The sequence below is a fragment of the Mustela nigripes genome, chromosome 1, assembly GCF_022355385.1.
Source record: "Mustela nigripes isolate SB6536 chromosome 1, MUSNIG.SB6536, whole genome shotgun sequence".
In the NCBI taxonomy this organism is placed as follows: Eukaryota; Metazoa; Chordata; class Mammalia; order Carnivora; family Mustelidae; genus Mustela; species Mustela nigripes.
The window spans coordinates 34,275,095-34,297,155 of NC_081557.1; the positions used below are offsets into that span (position 1 = coordinate 34,275,095).

General features: G+C 51.6%; 1 protein-coding gene across 8 annotated transcripts in view; it reads left to right on the forward strand.

Moving 5' to 3' along the window:
- Positions 1-22,061, forward strand: part of ABCC8 (ATP binding cassette subfamily C member 8) — a 73,562-nt gene that overhangs the window by 43,259 nt on the left and 8,242 nt on the right. For 3 of the 8 annotated variants that reach the window (XM_059407608.1, XM_059407618.1, XM_059407633.1), the window contains exons 17-29: positions 7,483-7,533; positions 9,298-9,333; positions 10,199-10,297; positions 11,415-11,499; positions 12,131-12,211; positions 13,845-13,982; positions 15,559-15,684; positions 16,583-16,682; positions 16,908-17,149; positions 17,244-17,410; positions 18,483-18,552; positions 19,044-19,201; positions 20,975-21,067. In XM_059407608.1, the coding sequence (XP_059263591.1) occupies positions 7,483-7,533; positions 9,298-9,333; positions 10,199-10,297; positions 11,415-11,499; positions 12,131-12,211; positions 13,845-13,982; positions 15,559-15,684; positions 16,583-16,682; positions 16,908-17,149; positions 17,244-17,410; positions 18,483-18,552; positions 19,044-19,201; positions 20,975-21,067 (1,446 nt within the window). The remainder of the gene's footprint in view (positions 1-7,482; positions 7,534-9,297; positions 9,334-10,198; positions 10,298-11,414; positions 11,500-12,130; positions 12,212-13,844; positions 13,983-15,558; positions 15,685-16,582; positions 16,683-16,907; positions 17,150-17,243; positions 17,411-18,482; positions 18,553-19,043; positions 19,202-20,974; positions 21,068-22,061) is intronic. The other 5 variants (XM_059407623.1, XM_059407629.1, XM_059407628.1 and 2 more) reach the window with 3 other exon arrangements.

The window sequence follows — 22,061 nt, forward strand, 5'->3', positions numbered from 1 at the left end:
TACTTACTAAACCCTTATCTTACTGTGTGCCTAGTGCTTTGCTAAGTCCTCTGCATGCATTATTTCACTTAATCCTTATGACAACCAGCAAGGTAAGGACTGTCAGCAGTTCTTGTTTTATCCATGAGGGTTAAACTCTTTGTCCGAATTCACTCAACTAATAAGTGACTGAGCTGGAACTTGCACTGCCTCCCCATGTGGGGAACTGTGGCACAAACACTGGTTTCCAGCTTGGTTATCCGCAAAACCAACGCCAACTGCCCCGTGGGTGTTTTGGGGAGCCAAAGATAACTCAGACAAGACGTGGGTTTCCGCACAAAGATCCCTATCTTAATGAAAGAGCCAGAACCTCAGGTTGAGTCAATCGCGAATCTATTATTTATACCCACGTTCTTCCAAAAAAAACCACTTGAAGCTAGTTGATAAAAGATACATATAACATAGAAGGTTTTTAAAAAGCAAAGAAGGGCAGAGAAATGAAGAGGGTGGGAAAGGTGTACAGCAGCCTGGGTAGGGCCTAGCTCGGGGCCCCCCTGCCCCCACACCCGCAGCCCAAGGCAGGGGTACCTGACAGGTTCGTTGTGCGCATTCAGGAATAAAGTTTGCAGCCAGTCAAGCAGAGGACAAGCTTTCCCTACAATTATTTCTAGGCGGAGATTATCATTCAAGAGGTCAGGTTTTTCAGAAGCCTGAGTACAGAACGGAGCACAGAGAAAGACCTTGGGTCCAGTGTCTGAGGACCTGTAGGCACCTCCATTCCCTGCTTTTCTAAAATGTCCCTGAATGGTGCATCCAACAGAGGGCAAATTTCCCTCCTCCGTGGGGCTGTGGGCTGGCGGGCAAACCCTTTGAGTTTCCTGTGACTTCAGTGTCTGGAGTCTGAATTCCATCAGGGGCAGAAAGGTCTCTGCCTCCACTCCCCATCTTATTTGGGGGATTTCTCAACACGGCCGGACTGGGGAGACCCTTTGTACCAAATGTCCCTCCGGGCTCTGAATGAAAGAGCCTTTCCCTGTTGGTTGAAGTTGTGTGTCTGCGAAGGGAAGACGGGATTAAGGATCCCGGAGATTAGGGCTGTCCCTGGATTCTTGGGATTGTGACCCACTCAGCATGAGTCAACCCCCACCCCCACCACCACTCTGGGCCTGATCCCTTGGCCCCTGTTTCTTCATCTCTTCTCCCAGCCTCCAACCCCGGGTGTCCTCACAGCATCTTCAGCCCTCTCTGTCCTCTGCAGAAGCAGCAGGCATGCTTGGCTGGGGTTCAGCCCTGCCCCCCCCCACCTCTTCTTCAAGCGTTGCCAGCCCTCAGGGTCTGACTACTGCCACCTCTGTCTCTGGAAGCCTCTGCCCCAGCCCAGGAGATACAGGGACCTCTCTAGGGCAGCCAACATTGAGTAGCCTTTCTGTGGCAGGCACGGGACAAGGCCCTTCATTTACTTCATTGTCTCAGTCAGTCTGCCTGCACCAAACTCTGTGAGGTAGACATCATTAACCCCACTTCACAGATAAGGAAACTGAGGCAAAGCAAGCGACCCGAGGCCACCCAGCTCTTAAATGGCAGACGTGGGATTTGTCCTGGGTGCTCAAGCACATGGGCTTTCTACTGAGTGCTGAGAGAGCAGGAGCTCAAGGGCAGTGTGAAGAAACCGTTAGGCAGACAGTCCCAAGGCCAGCCGCCCGCTGTGGCCAGGATACCTCCCTACCTTGTCTTCAGAGCCACCGCTCAGGTGCTCACAGCTCTGTCCTCAGGACCCTTGCTCTCAGCAGGCAGCGGGGCCCCAGCCCCTAGCTAGGTTTGAGTCTGGGGGAGTGGGTGGGACTGAAATGTTCTCACTTCTCCAGGATCCATTTTGCCCTCCTCCACGGTGCAGCATCCCTCCCAAGCAAAGCGAGCCACTTCCAGGGAGCCTGCAGCCCACCCTAGGAAGTTGCAAGACTTGGTTTGCCATGCAACTCAGACTCCTGTCTCTACACTGATGCATTCACTCACCCCCTGTTTATGGAGCATCTACTGTGTGCCAGACCCTTGGCACAGCAACAAAAAGGCAAAGATGGTTAAGACATGGCCCCTGCTTTTATGGGAATGGAAAGGAGATCCGGGCCCTAATTGAGCACAGAGGAACAACAATGACCTCTGTAAGGAGAGAAGGTGTTGGAGCCTTGAAGAAGGAGCGGGTTTCATCTGATGAAAGAGGCAAAGAAGGGTAGGAGAGGAAGGTGCTCCAGGCAGGGGTATCAGGATGGCAAAGGTGCACTGATAGGGAAGAACATGATTCTGGAACCTGGAGCCCTGGAGGTGTGGGACGCAGTGGCAGACAGTAGGAAGGGGATTAGGCTTGGCTCAGACGCCCCTATATACTAAGCCCAGGAAAGTAAGATTTAGCCTGAAGGCTATAGAGGAATCATACTGGTGATGAAGTTAGCATGGTGGGGCGAGGGGGTGGGGGGGGCGAGGGAGGAGCTGCAGAAAGGGAGACCAGTTAGGAACCCATTACAATGTACAGCAGCTGGGTGAAGGAGTCTGGACAGACACGACTCAGTTGCCTTCATCTGCTGTTTGCCTCTCAAAATCCAGGACATGCACAAGCTCTGTGTAGCCCACCTGTCGTGGACATTGAGTGAGTGAACCGTGGGGGCTGTGTGTCCAGGGCCCCTTGCAGGCAAGCTCCGCACCTCAGACACTGGGCCCAGGTTCTCGGGGGAGGCTGCACTTGGAAAGCAAGCCAAGAGCAAAATAGCATTTAACCTGGCAGCCTCTCCTGCAGGCCTGCCTGTCTGCAGCCAGAGGCCCGGGCCATGGCAGGCTGCCCCGATGTTTTCGTCCACACCGCCTCCAAGGCCTGGTGACCAGGCAGCCAGGAAGAGCTCCAGCGGGCAGAGGGCGGGGAGCTGGAGGATTAGGAGGCTCAGAACAGCAAATACTCTGGAGACATGGGTTGGTTTGTATAGCCGTTCATGTATTCTTGCAAAGAAAAAAATGACAAGTGTCGCTGAGCAGACAGGAGCAAAAACTCTGGGGGCAGACTGCCTGCGTTCAGGTCTGAGCTCTGTGCTTTGGGAAATTCTGGGACCTTTCTGGTCTTCTCTTATTCCCATGGGGCTGATGTGAGGCTTAACCTAGCGTGTAGCAAGTGCCCTATAAATATTATCATAAATATTATTCTTAGACAATGGACTTCTATGGCAGGTACAGAATTCCCCAGTGGCTCTTGAATGCATTCCGGCCTCTCTCTCAGGAGAGATGGTAGTCAGCTCCCTGGGCAAGGAGACCATATCTTATTTGTCTCTGTATCCGAGAGCCTTTGCTAAATGAATTCCTTTGCTAAGTGAACAAACCAGGAACAATATATGACCTTCCAGAGGCCACCATCATAAATGTGTCTTGACCTCTCTCTCCTCCAGCATGCCTTTGTCTATGCTGTTCTCCTAACTCAGAGCTCCACCACGCAATTCCCCACCAACATTTGGAAAGTGGGAATCCTGTCTGTGCGTGCCTCACACTGTGGTGTGATTACCTGCTAATGTGTCTCTCCATGACACAGAGCCCCTTGAGGACAGGACTGAAGGGCTGTCCCCCAAGTCCCCAGCACAGGTATATTTTGTGAACTTCTCTGTGCAGACTGCAAAGGAGAAGACCTACCCCAGGGAGCTCATGGGTCCTGGGTAGACAGAGGCATGCAGACGGAGCCCCAGGGTGGGCACGGAGGGTCCATCCGGTGAGGGCAGAGTCCCTGGGCAGAGCCAGCACATGGGCCACCGGCTCCAGGTCTCATGGAGGACCACATGCCTCCCCAACATGCCCTTTACTAGCAGGTGCCCTCCAGCATGCAGCACTCTGCTTTAGCTCAGTATCAACCTGGGAATCTGTGAACGATCTCCCTAATACCTAAGAAGAAAAAGCTTTGATGAAAAGTTAATATTAGCAGATATACTCCTGTGAAATTCTTTCCCTAGAAATGAGGAATAGAGCCATTCATGAGCACAGCAGAATGATTTTAAACGTCCCCAGGGAGCCAGCAGGAAGTAGAGCCCTGAAGAAAGCACTGGGGGGGAACGTTCCATTTCCTGAGGAGGAACTGTAAATCAGCCTCTCTGGAGCTCCCTGATGCCCCTGCTTCCACCGCCTGCTGTGGCGTCCACATAGGAACCGTTTGTTATTCTGTCTGTGCCCACTCAGGCGGCCTTTTTGCCCTGGGCTGCCCTCAGAATGCTGTTGCCTTGTGGGGGGTTGGTGGGAAGGCTGCCTCCCAAGACCCTTGATGCCCCAGGAGGTGAGAAACAGCCTCCTTTTGTGACTATGGTCTGATCTGCCCTTGCAGTTCCTGGAGGCTGTGGGGAGTAAAGGGTAAAGGGCTCAGGTGACCCCAGGTTTCCTGGAGGCGGCAGATGTGGTGAGGTAGTAAGCAGACAAAACAGGGGGCCCTGCATGGAGGTGATGAACCAGGCTTGGAACCCAGTGGTTTTTGGCCGTAGTCCTGAGTCTGCCCCTCGCTTGCTGTGTGACCTTGGGTAGGTTATTTCACCTTTCTGAGTTTTGGTGTCCTCATTGGGACAATGAGAAAAATGCTTTCCTCTCTCGGAGACTTGGTGTTAGGACCCAGTGACATTAATTGGAAAGTGCTCTGTGGGTAAAAAGTAACATTTCAAGGTAGCTACAGACCTGTTGGGGGCAGGATGAAGGGACCCTGGGGACCCAAAGGCTCTAACGTCCTCTCTAACCTGTTCTGCCTCTTCCCTGTTTATTGATTGCTGGGATCTTAAACAAGTGGCAGGCCCATTTGATTCTCCCTCCGTGTGCATCTTTGGGACCAAGCATGGAGCCAAAAGGTGATCCCCCAGTTCTGCAACCCCACACCTTGCCTCCGACCAGCTCGGAGCTGTGTTTATAACATATTCTCCCAGTGTCGCTGAGGTTCGTGCCATTATCCCAATTTTATACAGAAGGAAAGAGAGGCTCCCCTAAGGGAAGGGACTTGCCAAAGATTTCACACTATCACACTAGTGAGTCAAGAAACTCCTCAGAGATGCGCTTCAGATCCCATATTTTTTGCAGTTCTCTGTGCTGCCTGCCATCCTGTGCTGCCTCTTCCTCCAACCTAGAATTCCCTCCCTGTCTGCCCTTGGTCCTCCCCCACTTTCAGAGTTCATCTCAGCTCTGACTTCTTGGAGTCTTTCCATACTCTCTCTGATTTCTTCTCCCCCAAACTATTTTTTACATTTACATCATTCTCCGATTCTAGAAAAATGTCATTAAATTAGAAAACTTACATAAGTATAAAGAAGGTAAAAACCACCCATTTCCAGTCTTCTCTCTATGCATTTGCAAGGTGTTTGTGGGTCCTTTCCCCCGAAATTTCTAGGATACTTTCCTACCCTACTTGGTTTTGGCCCTCATAACTTTCTGACTTTTCTCTACCAGATAGCAAGCCCTGTAAGGGCGGGCTCTGGACCTTAATGCCACTTGGTGTGCACACAGCTCCTTGCTGGTTGAAGGGAAGGCGATAGGGTTGGAGAACTGGGGGGAATGGTCCCAACACATTTAAGACCCCATGAGAGAAAGGATGTGCCCCCTGTACCATCTTGTACTTCTCAGATGGAAATATCTACACACAAAGGCTTGGGGAGGCTTATTCTAGGGAGGCTGGGACTACACTGGAAATAGGCGAAGATGTACCTGGATTCATACCCCAGCTTCCCTTCATCCTAACTGTAACATCGGGCATGTCATGCAAATTCTAAGCCTCAGTTTCCCTATCTATAAAATGGGGATACTCACACCTCTTTATAGTGTTGTCCTGTGGATGACAGCTTCACACTGTGTCTGGTATGAGGACAGCCCTCACTGAGTGCTAGTCTCCCTCCCTCCCTTCTTCCCAAATGACAAAGATGTCAGTTAATAACCTCCCTATGCTACGGGTCACTCGTGCGCTAAGCAAGGTGGTGGCTGGAAAAGATGCTCTTCCTGCCTTAAAATCCCACTGGGGATGAAAGACTCATGCAGGAGCTGATTAGAGAGTTAGGTAGTCCTTTACAAAGGCTAATTGAGCAGTCCAGACAATGATGCGAGCTGAGTTAGGGCCCAGAGCGCTCACTGTGTGCTGGAGTCCTCAGGGTGGCCGCAGATGTGCTTTCCTCTAGGTAAAAGACAGCTCTGGAAGCAGCTCTTTGCAACTCTGAAAGCAGGCAAGACAGGAAGTTTCCAGAGACAAGCTCATCTGGGCCGTGCCATAGTTGGGATTTGTAAGCTTTGGTTTTTCATCTGTCTCACGTTATCGGCTGCCCAGAAATTAAAGCAATCTGGTGGTTGGAGAATGCAAGGTTGGCTGGGGTTGAGAGAATGAAAGGAGACCCCAAGATCGGAGAACAGAATCTTGAGGGGACGTGAGACTACGCATTCATCAAGATCTCCTCTCAGCTCTGCTCCTCAGCAAGGGACAGAAAGGAATTTGTCAGTCTCCTTTCTGTCCCTGGTTTTGTCCATCCCAGTGTTCCTGACCAATCACAGTGAAGTAATGTAGCATGGTCATTAAGAGCATGAAGCTTTAGAGTCAGACACATAGATCTATTTCCTTTGCTACTTGATGGCTGGGTGGCTTTGGGCAAGTTACTTAACCTCTCTGACCCTCACTTTCTTTGTCTGTGAAGTGGAGACAGTCAAAGTCAACCTCCTTCATGTGATTATTTAAAGCTTACAAAAGATGATACTATTACAGAGTTTATCACAGTGCTTCTAAAATCTCAATATAAATGTTAGCTGGTTTTAGTGTGATTAAAGTAAGATCTGTATGAAAACAGAGCCAATTGTCTTTCCCCAAATATGCATGTCAGAAACACCTATTTTCTTGACAGAGGGCTACTTCTGGAAGGTTGAGAGGTGGTCTGGGGGAGGAGAGAGAACACTGGCAAAGTCAGCATCAAAATTCAGGTCACCTCACTCAGACTTTTCAAATTTTTTTTTACTATAATCCACAGTGTGAAACTCATTTTACATCACAGTCTATTACATTCATGCATTGATAGATAGGAGAAAAAATTGTCACCAAAAAATACACATCTTAACCACATGCTATGCACATTTTTCTTTAGAGCAGCTCCAGTTCACTTCCTTCACACCCAATTACTGGGTCCCAATCTACAGCTTGAAAGCACCACATAAATTGATTCTGAGCTTGACAAAGTCCCTTTGCCTCTCTGAGCTTTTGTTTTCCCAACTGGAAAACCATCGTGATGCCCAGCCTGCCTTGCTGTGCTCTGAGCCCGGGCCAGGAGCACGGATTTAGCCCTTGCTATTTGGAGGGTGCTCATCTAGGTGCTGTGGGAGGGACAGAGATTGAGAAGAGGAAGCCACCTGGGGACACTGGGGAGGGGTGGGAGGGGCAGGGGTGGTGGGGATAGGCTGCTCTCCAAAGACCTTTGTGATGGAGAGAAATGCAGCGGAGTGAGAGTAACTTGGTGTTGGTTTTTCCCTTTTGTGCCCCAGCAGCCTTCCTGATGAGATGGGAGAGGACCCCAGGTACAGCCTCGGAACTGGGTTAGAAGTGGGTCCCAACAAAGAGAAGAAGCTGGGGGACTGGGAGGGCTTGTGGGGGTGGGGTACTAAGTCTAGACCGCAGGGTCTGCAGCCCACATCATGTCAGAGGCCCCAGACCTCACAATTAGGCATACTTTCACAACAAGGGCAAAGTCTGCTTCTTGGAGAGAAAAAAACAACTTAGACACACTAGTCAGTGGCCTTCAAAGGCCATATAATATAGAAACACATATACAATATATCTGCGGCTTAAAAATGTCATGGTGAATGCAATGGCTGGCTCATTCGGCAGAGCATGAGACTCTAGATCTCAGGTCGTTAGTTCAAGCCCCATGGTGGGTGTGGAGCCTAGTTAAAAATAAAAATTTTTAATTAACTAATTAATTAAAATGTCATGGTGGATAGTCAGCAGCTACCTGCTAGCCATGGGCTGGTGGGAAGGGAGAAAGGGAGTAACTGCTAATGGGTACAGATTTATTTGGGGGAGGTGATAAAAATGCTGTGGAATTAGCGGTAACATTTGCATGACCTTTTGACCCAACTAAAAACCATTGAGTTGGAAAACAAATGGCAGGGAAAGAAAATTAGGGGTGGGGGGGAAGGTTCTGTCTAAAGGGTCCTAGGGAGTGCTTCTGAAAAAAAAAAGTTGAGAAACATTGCTATGAGAGAGGAGGTGGATATCCCCCAGGCCAGACAGAAAATGAGGCCTTACTGCTTTATGTTTAGTGTATGGGCCTGAAAAAGTCCAAGTAAAATCCATTAATGAGGCTCCGAGACCCTCACAACCCTCCCCAACCTCACAGCTCCCAAGAACATCCCAGACACCTGGGCGGCAGCATGAAGCCAGGACTGGGAACGTTGACTCAACTTTGTACATACACTCAAGCTCCCGGCCTTCGCTCTGACCCTGGTTTCACTTCTCTGTGGTTCCTCTGCCCTTTCTCCCACCTTGTCCTCAAGTGCCTGGGTGTGATGGCAGGCCCAGCCTCTCTAGCCACAGTGACCATGCTTCCCGAGCCAAAAGGCCCAGCTGACAGTACATGACAGGTCTGACCGGGGGATGAGAACAGCGGGATAGAAGGGTGACACCAGAGCGGTTGCCGGCAGCCCAGGGCACCTGGATGCTGCAGCTGACTGTGCCCCTCCCCGCAGACTCCCCCACATTCCACCGCTGGCTGCTGACAGGGCCACACGAGGCTTCCCATCACGCCTGAGCCCTTCTTGGCCCTCTGGCTGCCACCGCGAGAGCTCTGTGGGCCAAACGTTCCCACACACAAGCTGCAGGCCTGGCCCGGCTCCTTCCAGACAGCCCTCCCTGCCCCAGCTGTTTCGGCAGCCACGTCTGTCTGAGACGAGTCTGTGCATTTGAGCCCCGATGCAGAGGCTGGTGTCTGGAGGAGCCACATGTTGGCCTTCATACTCTTGACACGGGATTACCCACACCCCCGCCCAAAACATACACACACACACACACACACACACACGCTTACACCCCTGGTGCCTTTCCCCACTCTCCCTCTTGGCTGGGGCCCTCCTCACACACCTCACACATACTGGGGTGACTACACAGGGTCGGGCAGCAGAGGCTCCCCCAGGACGGCCAAGCCCCACTCCACACCCCTCCAGGCAACATGGGTGGCTGCATCCTTGGTCCCAGGGGCTTTAAAGGCACCCTCATGCTGGGTTTGAAGGAGCCTGGGTGTCTGTGGAGAAGTTGGTGCATGCATGGGAGCCCTGAAGTTATGTCTTTTCTTCCTGGTGCAGCACAGAGCGGGAGCCAGTGGCCGACTCAGACGTCAGGTACTGTGATGGGGAGCAGCCGCCCTCTAGGCAGGCTTCCTCAGAGGGGTTCTTCCAAGGGAGACACAGAACTCTTTTTTTTTTTTAAGATTTTATTTATTTATTTGACAGACACAGATCACAAGTAGGCAGAGAGGCAGGCAGAGAGAGAGGGGGAAGCAGGCTCCCCGCTGAGCAGAGAGCCCGATGCAGTGCTCTATCCCAGGACCCTGGGATCGTGACCCAAGCCAAAGGCAGAGGCTTTAACCCACTGAGGCACCCAGGCGCCCCGGAGACACAGAACTCTTGAAGGCAGCCCCGCAGGGCCCATCCCAGCTGCGGGATAGAGGTCCAGGGGGGCTCCATGCTTCACCAGATGGGTCAGAGGCCTCAAGCTGCTCCCTTCACACCAGATCATTTTTATCCCCCCCACCCTACCCCTTGTCTTTGGTCTTCAAAAACCTGATCACACTAAATGTGGTTTCCTTGGCTCTGCTTATTTTTTTAAAAAGTTCCACTTGGACAATTACCTGTTAGTGTCAAAATCAAGTGGTTTGAGGGCCTCTCAGGGAAGAAGGAAATTAGGGGTTGAGGCATTACTTGGTTTGGTCACACTTTGGGCTTCTCCCAGTTCTGGGTGAAGACTCAGGAGAAACAGGTGACGGGGTGGGACAGGTTGGCATCAGGGCAGGGCAGGGCAGGGCTGCGAGCCCATTCCCCCTAGTCTGCCAAGACCCCAGCACCCAAGCCCAGCCCAGGCTGCTGGAGGCCACACAGATTCCTGCCAGGTGCACCACCTCCCCGGTCTAAGCCATCTGCCTGACAACTGCCTCTGAGTACAAGCCCCTGAGAAGGCCTCCCCTGCTCCCACCTGCTTTTATTCCAGGAAGAGAGGCCCCGTGGCCTATGCTTCTCAGAAACCATGGCTGCTAAATGCCACTGTGGAGGAGAACATCACCTTTGAGAGTCCCTTCAACAAACAACGGTAAAAGCCTCTCTGAGGAGGACAGGCTGGGGGAGGGGAGAAACTGGTCAGGGGCAGCCCCGGACAGCCCTCCCTGGCGCCGGAGCGCCAGCTGGCTGCTTGCGCCCCCATCCATCTCCCATACCCAGCCATCCTGCTCTCTGGGATGCTTATCTGGATTCTAGCCTGTTCCATATGGCGCACCTGGAAATGATTCAGATATGCCTGGGCATCGGGATGGTCTAACTCCTGTGGGTGTGAGGTCATTGTGTGGAAGCCCCAGTGCCTTCCCTTGGGGTGAAGGGGAAGGCTGACCCAGCTTCCCATCGTTCCCTATACCCGCTCTGCAGCTCATGCGCTATTTTTCCTCCCATGATAATAATGGTTACCATCCACTGAGCTCCTGAGTGTCAAGGGCCGTGTCCCACTCTTTCTATGCGCGGTTTGAGCTCCTGAGTGTCAAGGGCCGTGTCCCACTCTTTCTATGCGCGGTTTCCTCTAATGCTCACAACCGCCCCAGCAGGCAGCTACTATGATTACCCTCTTTTTACCAGGCTCAGAAAGGTTAGGTAACTTGCCCAGAGCCACCCAGCCAATAAGTGAGAGAAATGGGTCTCAAATCCAAGGCTGCCTGACACCCAATTACATGTCACCTAGACACTCTGATGCCTCCATGCACCCTGGCTGGCACCTGTCCAAGCTAAGAGTTGCCTAGGGAAGTAGGAGAGGAGCAGGCTGGCCAAATATTTGATCAGCCATCATCATTACTGCCAAAGCCTACCAGCAGTGATTTTCCCTGGCCGTGTCCCCAGTGTGGGCTCTGGCCGCAGCTTCTCCCACTGCGCAGGGGCCTGGGGCCCCCTCTTATCTCTTACATGGCATATTTGCTACTATCCAATTTCATCCTTCAAATATTTAACTGGCCCCAAGACTCTGTGAGGTGCTGCCCTCAGCTCTTTTCATGCTCACGTGGTGTTTGCTTTGCACCCAAGCAGAAGGCCATTAAGGCCATGGCTCTCCCTGAGCCCAGCTGCCCCAAAGCTAATGGCCCAGTGCATGTGGTCAGGCCCCACTCTGGCCAGGCTGACTGGCTGTGTCTGCCCCCCCCCCCCCCCCCCCCCCCCCCCAACCACTCCAGGTACAAAATGGTCATCGAAGCCTGCTCCCTGCAGCCGGACATCGACATCCTGCCCCATGGAGACCAGACTCAGATTGGGGAACGGGTTAGTAGCAGCCTCTATGGGGTTTTGCACAAGGCAGGGCCAAGCTCCCCTGACCCCCACCATGTCCGGAGATGATTTTCAGGGAAAGCAGGTGACTGGAAAATAAGAGCGGGGAAAGGTGGAAGAGCTGCCTGCAGTGAGGTCAGAATGGTCACAAGCCCTGGGCTGCTGGCCATCCTCGACAGGTTTTGTGGGCTGGAGATGACTTGGTATCACCTTCGTTCATGCCTCACGTGTATTCTAAGGCCCACAGGATACTACGATAGACCCAGAATCATCTCCTTCATGTACCCTGGCCAGGTGGGGCCCCTCCTCCGTAAGCTCAGGCATATGGGTTCTCCCACAACTGTCCTTCTATATAATTTAAATCCCTACTTCCTGTGTCTGAGTTGTCACCGGTCAGATGGTCCCTACATGATGAATCTCCAAAGACGTAGGAATCCCGCTCTCCACTTCGGAATGGATTTAGTAAACTTGTATAAGTCCCTCCTCTCTTCATGGTGAGGAGGGGTCCAAGAGGTGGAAAGAGCCAGGCCTCCCTCTCAAAGAGCTCACAGTCAAGAAGTGAGGGCCAGGACAGTCTTTCCTGAGGGGCTTTGAGAGTGTGACTTTTCCTCTCCTTCAATCACAGGGCATCAACCTGTCTGGTGGTCAACGCCAGCGAATCAGTGTGGCCCGAGCCCTGTACCAGCACACCAACGTTGTCTTCTTGGTGAGTATCTTAGCTGGTGTCCTCCTCGGGGCCCTCCATGACTCACTGCCTGGACACACACACACATACTACCACCACCACCACCACCACCACCCAGCCACTCCCTCTCCTGCCAGAGGTATCAGCTAATCGCTGATGGTGAAATTGAGGCAAGGATAGTGCAAATGACCCTCTGTGGACTTTGCACTGAACTCTGCAGCAGCCGTGAAGGGAGATGTGTGGTAATTACAGGCTGTCTCCTTATAGGACAGCCCGACTGTCGACACTTAGTTAGCCCCACTAGAACATGTGGAATGTATGGGCAGCTTCCCATCCCATGCCCGGAGCAGACATTGCTAATTGATCACAGCAATAGTAATAGAAAATTCAGCATTATCAATGAAAGCAATTCTGTGAAACCCCACATTAAGTTTCTTTGGGAAACTTAACTTGGCCTCAGAATCCTTCTCAACATAGCACTCCAGATAACCATTAACAGTCTAACATGATATCCCCTTATTAGCTATATCTGCCCTATTTCATGCCAAGTTCTGTGTTAGGTGCTTTGGTTGACACTGAGGAATTCAGAGAGCCAGCTCTTGGCCTCAAAGAGGTAGAGTCTATCTAGGGAAATAGATCTCACCCACACTTGAGAGCCACAGCCCAGTTGAAAGCCAAACTGTGGCACAGTCTATGAGGAGACTTGTCTAAGGAGACAATGGTGAGGGCTAGAATAATCAAGGAGAACTTCCTGGAGGAAGAACTTGAAGAGGGGGTCAGTGAAACAGAAGGGAAGAGGAAGGCCATTTGGGTAGCGAGTCAGAAGAAGGAACATCGGGTCTCTGAACCTGGTTTTATTCTTTACCCCATCTGCCCTCAATACACATAAATGCTCCCCATGAAACACACTTCAAAATATAAAGGTTTGTAGTCTCTTTCACCCTCTGACATAGCCCTTTACAAAGTACCAACCTATTCATGGTCTTATGTGAGCTTTTGTTAGAAGAAGTAAAGTGGATATTGCCGTTTATTTCAGCAGCAAAGTTGTATTAAGCTCTTATTCTACCTGGCACGGGCATAAGGGGTGTTGGTTCTTGGGGTCCTCACAGGAGTGGACAGACAACTATCACAACTGGAATTGAGAGGAGGGAAGGCTAGGCATTGAAGTCAAGAAAGGACACAGGAAGAGCTAGGATAGAGCACTGAGGGATGAGTCACCAGGCAGACAAAAGGTAAAATGGCACTTTGGGCAGAGGAAAAATCATAGGTTAAAAACCTTGGAGTGGCAAGTTCTCTGGAAACCTGGAGTACAGGGAGCTTGGACAGGACAGATAAGTGAGACCAGACCGACGGAGCAGGTAGTAGAGGGCCTAGATCATCATGTTAAGGAAACTGGACTTCAGAGGCAATGGGGAGCTATTAAAGTTCGGGAGTCAGGAAGTACCTATGATTAAATCTGTTTGAGAGCAGTAACTGACAACAGCCACATTTTAAGATGAGATATCTAAAACCCAGAGAGGTTAAGTACATTGTCCAAGGCCATACAGCTAACCAGTGTCAGTCCCTGGACCGGAGCTGGTATAACTCTGAGGGGTTTTATTCTCTCTCTTTCCCCTCCCCCTCCCCTTGCCCCCACCTTCTCTAATCTGCCCAGGATGACCCCTTCTCAGCTCTGGATGTGCATCTGAGTGACCACCTGATGCAGGCCGGGATCCTTGAGCTACTCCAGGATGACAAAAGGACAGTGGTCCTAGTGACCCACAAGCTCCAGTACCTGCCACATGCAGATTGGGTGAGGGGCCACAGGAGGTCAAGCTATGGAGGGCCGAGGTGGGAGAGGCAGTGGGACATCTTCAAAGGAGTCAGTGTCTCTGTAGCTCTTCCTGAGGGTCACAAAGCAGAAGAGATCCTTGCTGAATGGCTCCAAGCAGGCAGGGTCGCTCAGGCAAGTCCTATACAGGCCAAGGATTTGGTATCCCTTAGAGCTGCAGATGTTCCCTTCCTCACTTGGGGCCCCTGTGGGTACATGCAAGTCTGGCACCAAGAAGTCTCAGAAAGAAGCAGACACTCAATTCCTACCTTCTAGTTATGGCTTAGTTTGATGATTCATCTCCCCTGGCCTCGGGAATGCTTATTTGGATAGGAGAGCCATCTTCCTGCCCTCTGAGCCACTGAGGGTTGGAGGTATTTAAGTCAAGATCAGGTGGAAAATATGGAAACAAATAATGCAAGTCGTAGTGGAAACTTCAATGTTAACAATAGAATGCAATTTTGTGAAACCCCACCTTAACCAAATTCCTGTACTCCTCAATATGTAGACAACAGTTACTTCTCAATTAATTGGAAAACATTTAAAGATTATTTATTTATTTGACACAGAGAGAGATCACAAGTAGGCAGAGCAGCAGGCAGAGAGAGAAGGGGAAGTAGGCTCCCTGCTGAGCAGGACCCTGGGATCATGATCTGAGCCAAAGGCAGAGGCTTAACCCACTGAACCACCCAAGTGCCCTACTTGGAAAGCATTTAAACTTTGAGATTGAAATCATGTGAATTTAAAATCTGGGCCATGCAAGACTTCTGTATAAATTTGCTTCTGAAAACTGATCTTTAAGCTCATGCTAAATGGGCCTACATCTTCCTTCTACTTTTTAAAACTATTATAACAGGTGCAGAAGGTCTGTAACTGAGTTTCCATAGTGACCTTGGCAAGGCAGTTCAGAACAATCTTTAGTCCAAAGAAGGCAGACAAAGGCATGACTGGTTCCTTGACATGGGTTCCTTGACATGTCAGACAGCAAGACTCCCGGCATCGCACCTCATACCCCAGAAGCAGCTGGGTTGGTGGTGGGGGGAGATATAGGAGCTGGGGAGGGTCTCTGAATTAATGACGAGTGTCTATGAATGGGAAACATTGAGTGTTTCAAATAAAATCAGTTTTATGATTTCGAAGAGGTATGGCCACACACCCTTAGACCAATAGGTACTTTGTCAACCACTGGTGGAACCTACCAGACGTGCAGTCAGGAAGTGCTAGAGGCAGCATGCAATTAGCTATTGAGTGTGTAAAAACAGCTGCCCCTGGTGGGATCCTAGCAAGGAATCAGATGGCTTGACTAAGAGCCACCAATTTGCTCTGCAAACCCTCTTAGCAATCCTGGGACAGCCACTGAGAATTATCTCCCAGAAGCACCATCCTCTAGACCCTGGGAGTGTGTCAGTGAGGACCACAGTGGGAAAGCCAGCAGCCAGTCATGGTGGGGGAGAGGATGAGTATGGGTCCCTCTCAGACTCCCCAGTGAGGTGGGGGTGTGACCGCCACTCCCCCTTCCCGTTCAGCCCCAGGGCTGGATCTGTTTCTGCCTTTCCAGATCATTGCCATGAAGGACGGCACCATCCAGAGGGAGGGCACACTCAAGGATTTCCAGAGGTCTGAGTGCCAGCTCTTTGAGCACTGGAAGACCCTCATGAACCGGCAGGACCAAGAGCTGGAGAAGGTGAGTATGTCCTAAGGGCAGGGCAGCCTCCCTCCGAGGAGAAGTTTCTGTTAGAACCTGAACACATAAAGGCCTTCCTGCCCTCATTGCCCTAGGGAACCCCCCAAAGGACAGACGTGAGAGCTGAGCGTGAACTCCCTCCTACCAGAGGAGGGCTGGTACTTGTTCTAGCTACTCAGAGCAGACTCAGGTGGATGCTTTCCCCTTATCCTGAAATAGTCAGAAGCCATTCAGTTATAAAATTCCAGGGAATCAATTCAAACTGGCAAAGCAGAAAAGGAGAGAGGTAAAGACTTTCTGGCTCATGAAAGTAAAAAGGATCAGCTTCAGGTACAACTGGATCCAGGTAGTTATCAGAAACATGTTTCTTTCCTTCCTTGGCTCTGCTCCCCTCAGACCATCCTCATTCTCGTGGTGGCGAGAGAGCTGTCAGCAGCCTCGGGCTTACATTCTCCCAACTCAACACCTCCCTTTGCAAGAGAGTACCTCTATCACAACAGTACGTCAGAAATCCTCAGGCTAACTCTCCTTTGTTCACTTTGGTCCTGTGCCCACCTTGACTAAATCACTGTGTCCAGGGATGAAGAATGTGAGATAGGCCAGCCCTGGGTCTCGTCCTCAGCCCCAGAGCCAGGGAGAATGATCAGTCCACCTGAGTCACAGGGAGTAAAGAATATAGGAGAGATGGTCTCCCACAAGAACATTTGGGATATCGTTAGCAGATAAATGGGGAGGAGTAAATTCTGGCAAGAAAAACCTGTGTCTATCTGGACCTTCCCACAGGTGGGGGCACCCTGGAAACATGAGATTGGTCATTGCCAGGGGTGGCTGCCCTCCACTTTCCCTTTTTCCCTCTGCACATTCTGAGAACATTGACCAGGTTCCCTCTGTCTTTCAGGAGACTGTCATGGAGAGAAAAGCCACAGAGCCATCTCAGGGCCTGCCCCGAGCCATGTCCTCAAGGGATGGCCTCCTGCAGGATGAGGAAGAGGAGGAAGGTACACAGTGGGACTAGCAGTGAGATCATGGCCTGAGGTTTGATAGACCATGGGGAGACAAAGGTTCAGTATTCTGGGGGTGGTGAGATAGCGTGACTTCCACTAAATCCCTTCCCTTCTGTGTGCCTCGGTTTTCCCACCTGTAAGTGGGGATAACATGCCCCAGTTTTGCCCTCAGAGGGACGCGAAATGGGAAGCCACAAAGTGGGTTCTTGTGGCCTGCAGAGGAGGGAGCTGAGAGCGAGGAGGAGGACAACCTGTCTTCGGTGCTGCACCAGCGGGCCAAGATCCCGTGGCGAGCCTGTGCCAAGTATTTGTCATCCGCCGGCGTCCTGCTCCTGTCTCTGCTCGTCTTCTCCCAGCTGCTCAAGCACATGGTCTTGGTGGCCATTGATTACTGGCTGGCCAAGTGGACCGATAGCGCCCTGACCCTGAGCCCTGTAACCGGGAACTGCTCGCTCAGCCAGGTGCGGCCAGCTACCCTAGGGCTGGGGCCAGCGGGGGGAGAGGGCTGAGCCACGGACACCCCCAGGACCCTGCCTCATTCTCTGCCTGGCCCAGGAGTGCGCCCTTGACCAGACGGTCTACGCCATGGTGTTCACCGTGCTCTGCAGCTTGGGCATCGTGTTGTGCCTTGTCACGTCTGTCACAGTAGAGTGGACGGGGCTAAAGGTGGCCAAAAGTTTGCACCGCAGCCTGCTGAACCGGATCATCCTGGCTCCCATGAGGTACCCTCTCCTGAGCCATGCTGGGCTGTGGGCAAGTCACTGGTCTCTGGGCCTCAGTTTTCCCGTCTGTAAAGTGGACATATGCAACCTCGGTCACAGGCTGGAGGGGGTGGGGTTCAAGGAGACAGTGTGTGTGAAAGTGCCCTCCTTGGGGCAGAAGGCAAGGAAAACCAGCATTTACTCAGCCACACACGCTCATCTAACTGTCACGACAGCCCTTCAGCAGAGTGAGCGTCTGCAGGCTCCGCGTCATGTAAGTTTCCCTTCCCCAGGCAGGTACCATCTGCCCGTCGCCACCCACAGATTCAGCTCTCCCCCTCCTCCCTCAGCCAACCTGCAGGTTCCTACACTGGGGGCATAGGGACATGTTTTCCTCTTCTGCAATGGGATGGATAAAAATCCCAAAGGCCGCTTGATGGGAAACAGTTCTAAGGTGGTCCCTGCCCAATCGACTGGCTGACTTGGTTTTAAAGCACGATAGGCAAACAGATTATTTGGCCCCTTATCAATGCCAGGCCTCACCATCTGACGACACTTTTTACTTTTCAGTCTCATGAGCTTTCTGTGGCCCACACAAATGACCCCAATGTTTAGTCACCCTCTACTTGTCCCAGATCAGAGCTTCTGAAATCCTCTGGTTAGGGGTGGGGCCGTTCTGGGTCATGGTCAGAGTGATGACAACCAGAGTAGCCTCGCAGGGTCAGCCAGATGACAGGCTGTCCCCAGGGCCCGGTTCACCCTGGCAGATCATCCCTCTGGAGAAAACTCGATGTCCCCAGCGCAGCTGCTGAGCGAGGTAGGCTGAGCAAGCAGCTGAGGAAGGGGGCCATGGTCATACAGGGGCTTGAGAGCCAGAGAAGTTAGTGAGCAGCGGCATCCCTTGGGCAGCTGTAGGAATTCTCAGGGACACAGGCCAGACAGGTATTGACAGACTTGCAAAGGGAGCCGCCCCAGGAAGCCAGACCCAGAAATGACCCCAGAGACACTAAAATGAAAGAAATAACTACCCTCATTCAATAAACAGGAAGGAAATCAATAAACGGATGACTAACTTCTTCTGGTTGCCTCTTAGGTTTTTTGAGACCACGCCTCTTGGAAGCATCCTGAATAGATTTTCAGCTGACTGTAACACCATCGACCAGGTACACAAGACTGGGACCCATTTCCCCAGTTCAGAGAGAGGCCAGCCCCCACACGTCTCTTCTCTGGGGCTGGCTTCCCCAGATCTGGTGCTCAGAGCCCTGTAAGACCAACCCAGTGGGTTCCAATCTGATTACAAGGCTGCCTGAGGGCCTGGGGCTGCCCCTGTGAAGCTGTCGTGATAAGACTGAGGGAAACCACAGCTTTGGCTTCTATCCAGTACCCCCTGGCTCACATCAGTAAGGTTCCAGTGTAGTCTGAACCAAGGTGACTGCTTCTGTGGTGAATATTCCTTTTGATTCAGCTTGTGTTTTTGGTTTATCATCGTACTAGATGGTGAGGAAACAAAGTTCTAATCCCTGCTCTCAGGGAGCCTACAGTGTAGTTGGAGAGATGAGACATGTGCCTGCGAGAGAGCAAAACATGGCGGCAGGTAACACACTGAAGAAAAACACCACAACTCACCTCCCTCTCTCACCTTCCCCTCCGACAGCACATCCCATCCACGCTGGAGTGCCTGAGCCGCTCCACCCTGCTCTGCGTCTCAGCCCTGGCTGTCATCTCCTACGTCACGCCTGTGTTCCTTGTGGCCCTCTTGCCCCTGGCCGTGGTGTGCTACTTCATCCAGAAGTACTTCCGGGTGGCGTCCAGGTGATGGCAGCCTTTGCCAGCCTCAGGGGAGTGGGGACGGGAGGTGCTCTGCGATGGGCAGTTGGGTACTCTTACTAGAGTAATCATCAGACAGTAGTAGAGTTGTGTTCCCCCTGGAAAGGAATATAGAAATGAAGGAAAGAGAGAGATTCATCTTCCACCAGCCTGATGTAACCATCTGTCAGAGCGCATGTGCGCACGCACTCATGCATATACACACGCGTGCGCTCACACACACACTCACACACTGCCATTAATATCAAAACTATTTCCTTAGGAGGTACGGTCAGGAGTGGAATTGCTAGGTCAGGATGTATACACATCTTTATGCCTTTTATTTTTCATTCATTTTTGCCAAAATCCTTCTCAGGAGGGTTGTAGGAGTCCAGTGACCAGGCTGGTTGCTGATGCATGAAATCGAGGGCACCTGATGGCAGGGGTGTTATGGCAACAGTACCTGCTGGGCTGAGGTACCTCCCAGCCCACGGTGGCCAGAGCGTGCCTGGGAGCCTTGACTCGAGAGAGCCTTTCACAGTGATCACATTTGCCCTCAAGAGCCTTCAACTCACACAGGCTCCTTTCCTACTCAAAATTTTCTAAGAACAGTCTCCAGAAGTTCTTTCTGGGAGTGATTCTGTTAAACTCATACGTCCAAATGATTGTCAGGAGAATCTGAAAGAATTTCTAGACCAGCGCTTATCAAACTGCCAGGTGCAACCTATCAGGGGGTCATGAAATCAGTATCATAGATCACAGCCAGCATTTGTAACAAATGAAATTGGGCAGAGCATGTCGGACTGTGTGCACAGAATATCAGTAAGTTTTGCTTCATGAAACCTTTGTTTGGGTCGTGTAGGAGTGTGTGTGTGTGTGTGTGTGTGTGTGTGCGCGCGTGCACTGATTTGGAGTATGAAATGCATTTCTTACCGCAGGTTATAATCAAAAGCTTAAGTACCTTTTCCAAGTGTACATAGTTGATTAGTAACTGGAGCCAAAATGCCGATTATCAATACAAACAATTAAATTTAGATACATTTTGATCACAGTTACATTGCCCATGTGGATCACAATTTGTATGCTGGATAGTGTAGCACCCAGAAGGAGCCCATCAGTGTTCACAGATCACTGTGGCTTTGTAAGCACTGTACAAGCTGTTTTACAAAGTTCATTCCTTCTGCCAGAGAAACCACCCTGTGCCCCAGGCATCCACTCTGCCCTGGGGACAGTCTGTTCAGGAACGCTTACTCCCGCATCCCAGCCTGATCTCCCTGGCACTGATGTGCTTGTCAAGGAGCAGCTGTGGGGACCAGGGGGCAACCTTGTTGCCGTGGAAACCTCTGGCATTTCCCCTTGTAGATACCGGCCCATGATGTGCCTGAACTGATTGTGGTTAGCCGGAAGGGGCTGGAAGCTTTGCGTTAGGTCTTTCTGCTCCTTTCGCTAGCGTCTCAAGGTTCAGGTTGCTCCCTGCCGCCCCACCCCACCCTTCGTGAGAGAGAACCCACCACGCCTGCCCTGCCTTACTGCAGAGTGAGGGACAGACACACATGGGAGGCAAACGGTGCCCGCAGTCACAGCGCCTGCCCTGGCATGCTGTTTGAGCATTTTGCTGGGGTGGTACCGCTGGCTTCCCTCTCTCTACAGGGGAGATGCTGAGACCTGGACAGGTGAAGCCATTTGCTCACACAGTGGTTGGGCAGGGGGAGCTGGGATTCAGATCCGGGCTGAGTCCTGTATCCCCCTCCTGACCGTTCTGCTCTGCTCCTTGCACAGGGACCTGCAGCAGCTGGACGACACCACGCAGCTCCCCCTGCTCTCCCACTTTGCTGAAACCGTGGAAGGACTCACCACCATCCGGGCCTTCAGGTACCAGATTTACCCCAAGGTGGGGGTGGGTGGGGTGGGGCAGGGGCCATGGGTCATGTGATTTGGGTGTCAGGGTTTGGCTTAAGAAGGCCTGGAACACGCGTCTCCCAACCCCTCTTCAGGCCCCGCAGCCTCAACAATGTCCCCCAGTGGGTCAGGTCCGGTGGGCTCCACTGTTGGACCCAGAGAGGAAAATCTCAGCCCTGCAGCCAAGTCCAGAGCCTCTGTGAACTAAGGCAGGACATAAAAAGAAACAAAGCTGAAAGTATTGCTCACATATCCACACTTGAAAGGGTTTTCCATCATGTGAGCCAGCCCTGAGGCCATCTGGTACTGAGAATCGCCAGTGACTTGGACACTGTAATTAACATGCCAGTCTCATTCATTCTGCACTGCAGTCCAAGACAGTCAATGTGGTTATTCCCATTTCCAAAGTAAAGAAGCTGAGGCTCAGAGGGACTGCACAGCCCCTCCTGTGCAAGGTCCTCTAAAGCCTGGACTTGAATCTGTCCATTCATTCTGTAAACAGGTACTGAGCTAAAACCCAAGCCAGGTACTAAAAAGATAGAGATGAGTCAGATGAGCCCTTGTCCTGGAGGCATTTATAATCCCAGCTCTGAGCCGGTCAGGAGAAACCCACATGACAGGTAGTCAGAAAGAAAGGGGAGTACAGACTATGGGATCATAGAAGGGAGGCACTCACCCAAGGCTTCATGGAGGAGATGTTGTTGGAGCCAGCATCAAAGGGTAAAGAAAAGTTCACCGAGCTGGGGGAATTCCCCCCCAAAACTTCAATGCCCCTGCTTCCTACCCTTGATCATGATATTGGGCTGGACAAGAGAATCTGAGGTCACCTGGGGAGTAGACAGGCCATTGCTCCCTGCCCCAGCCTCCATCTGATGTATTTGAGCATCTCAAAAAACAGTCCAGAGGCCCCTGCCCCAGATACTTGGACTCTGGTCTTTACGCCTCACTCAGAGAGTGATTCCAGATT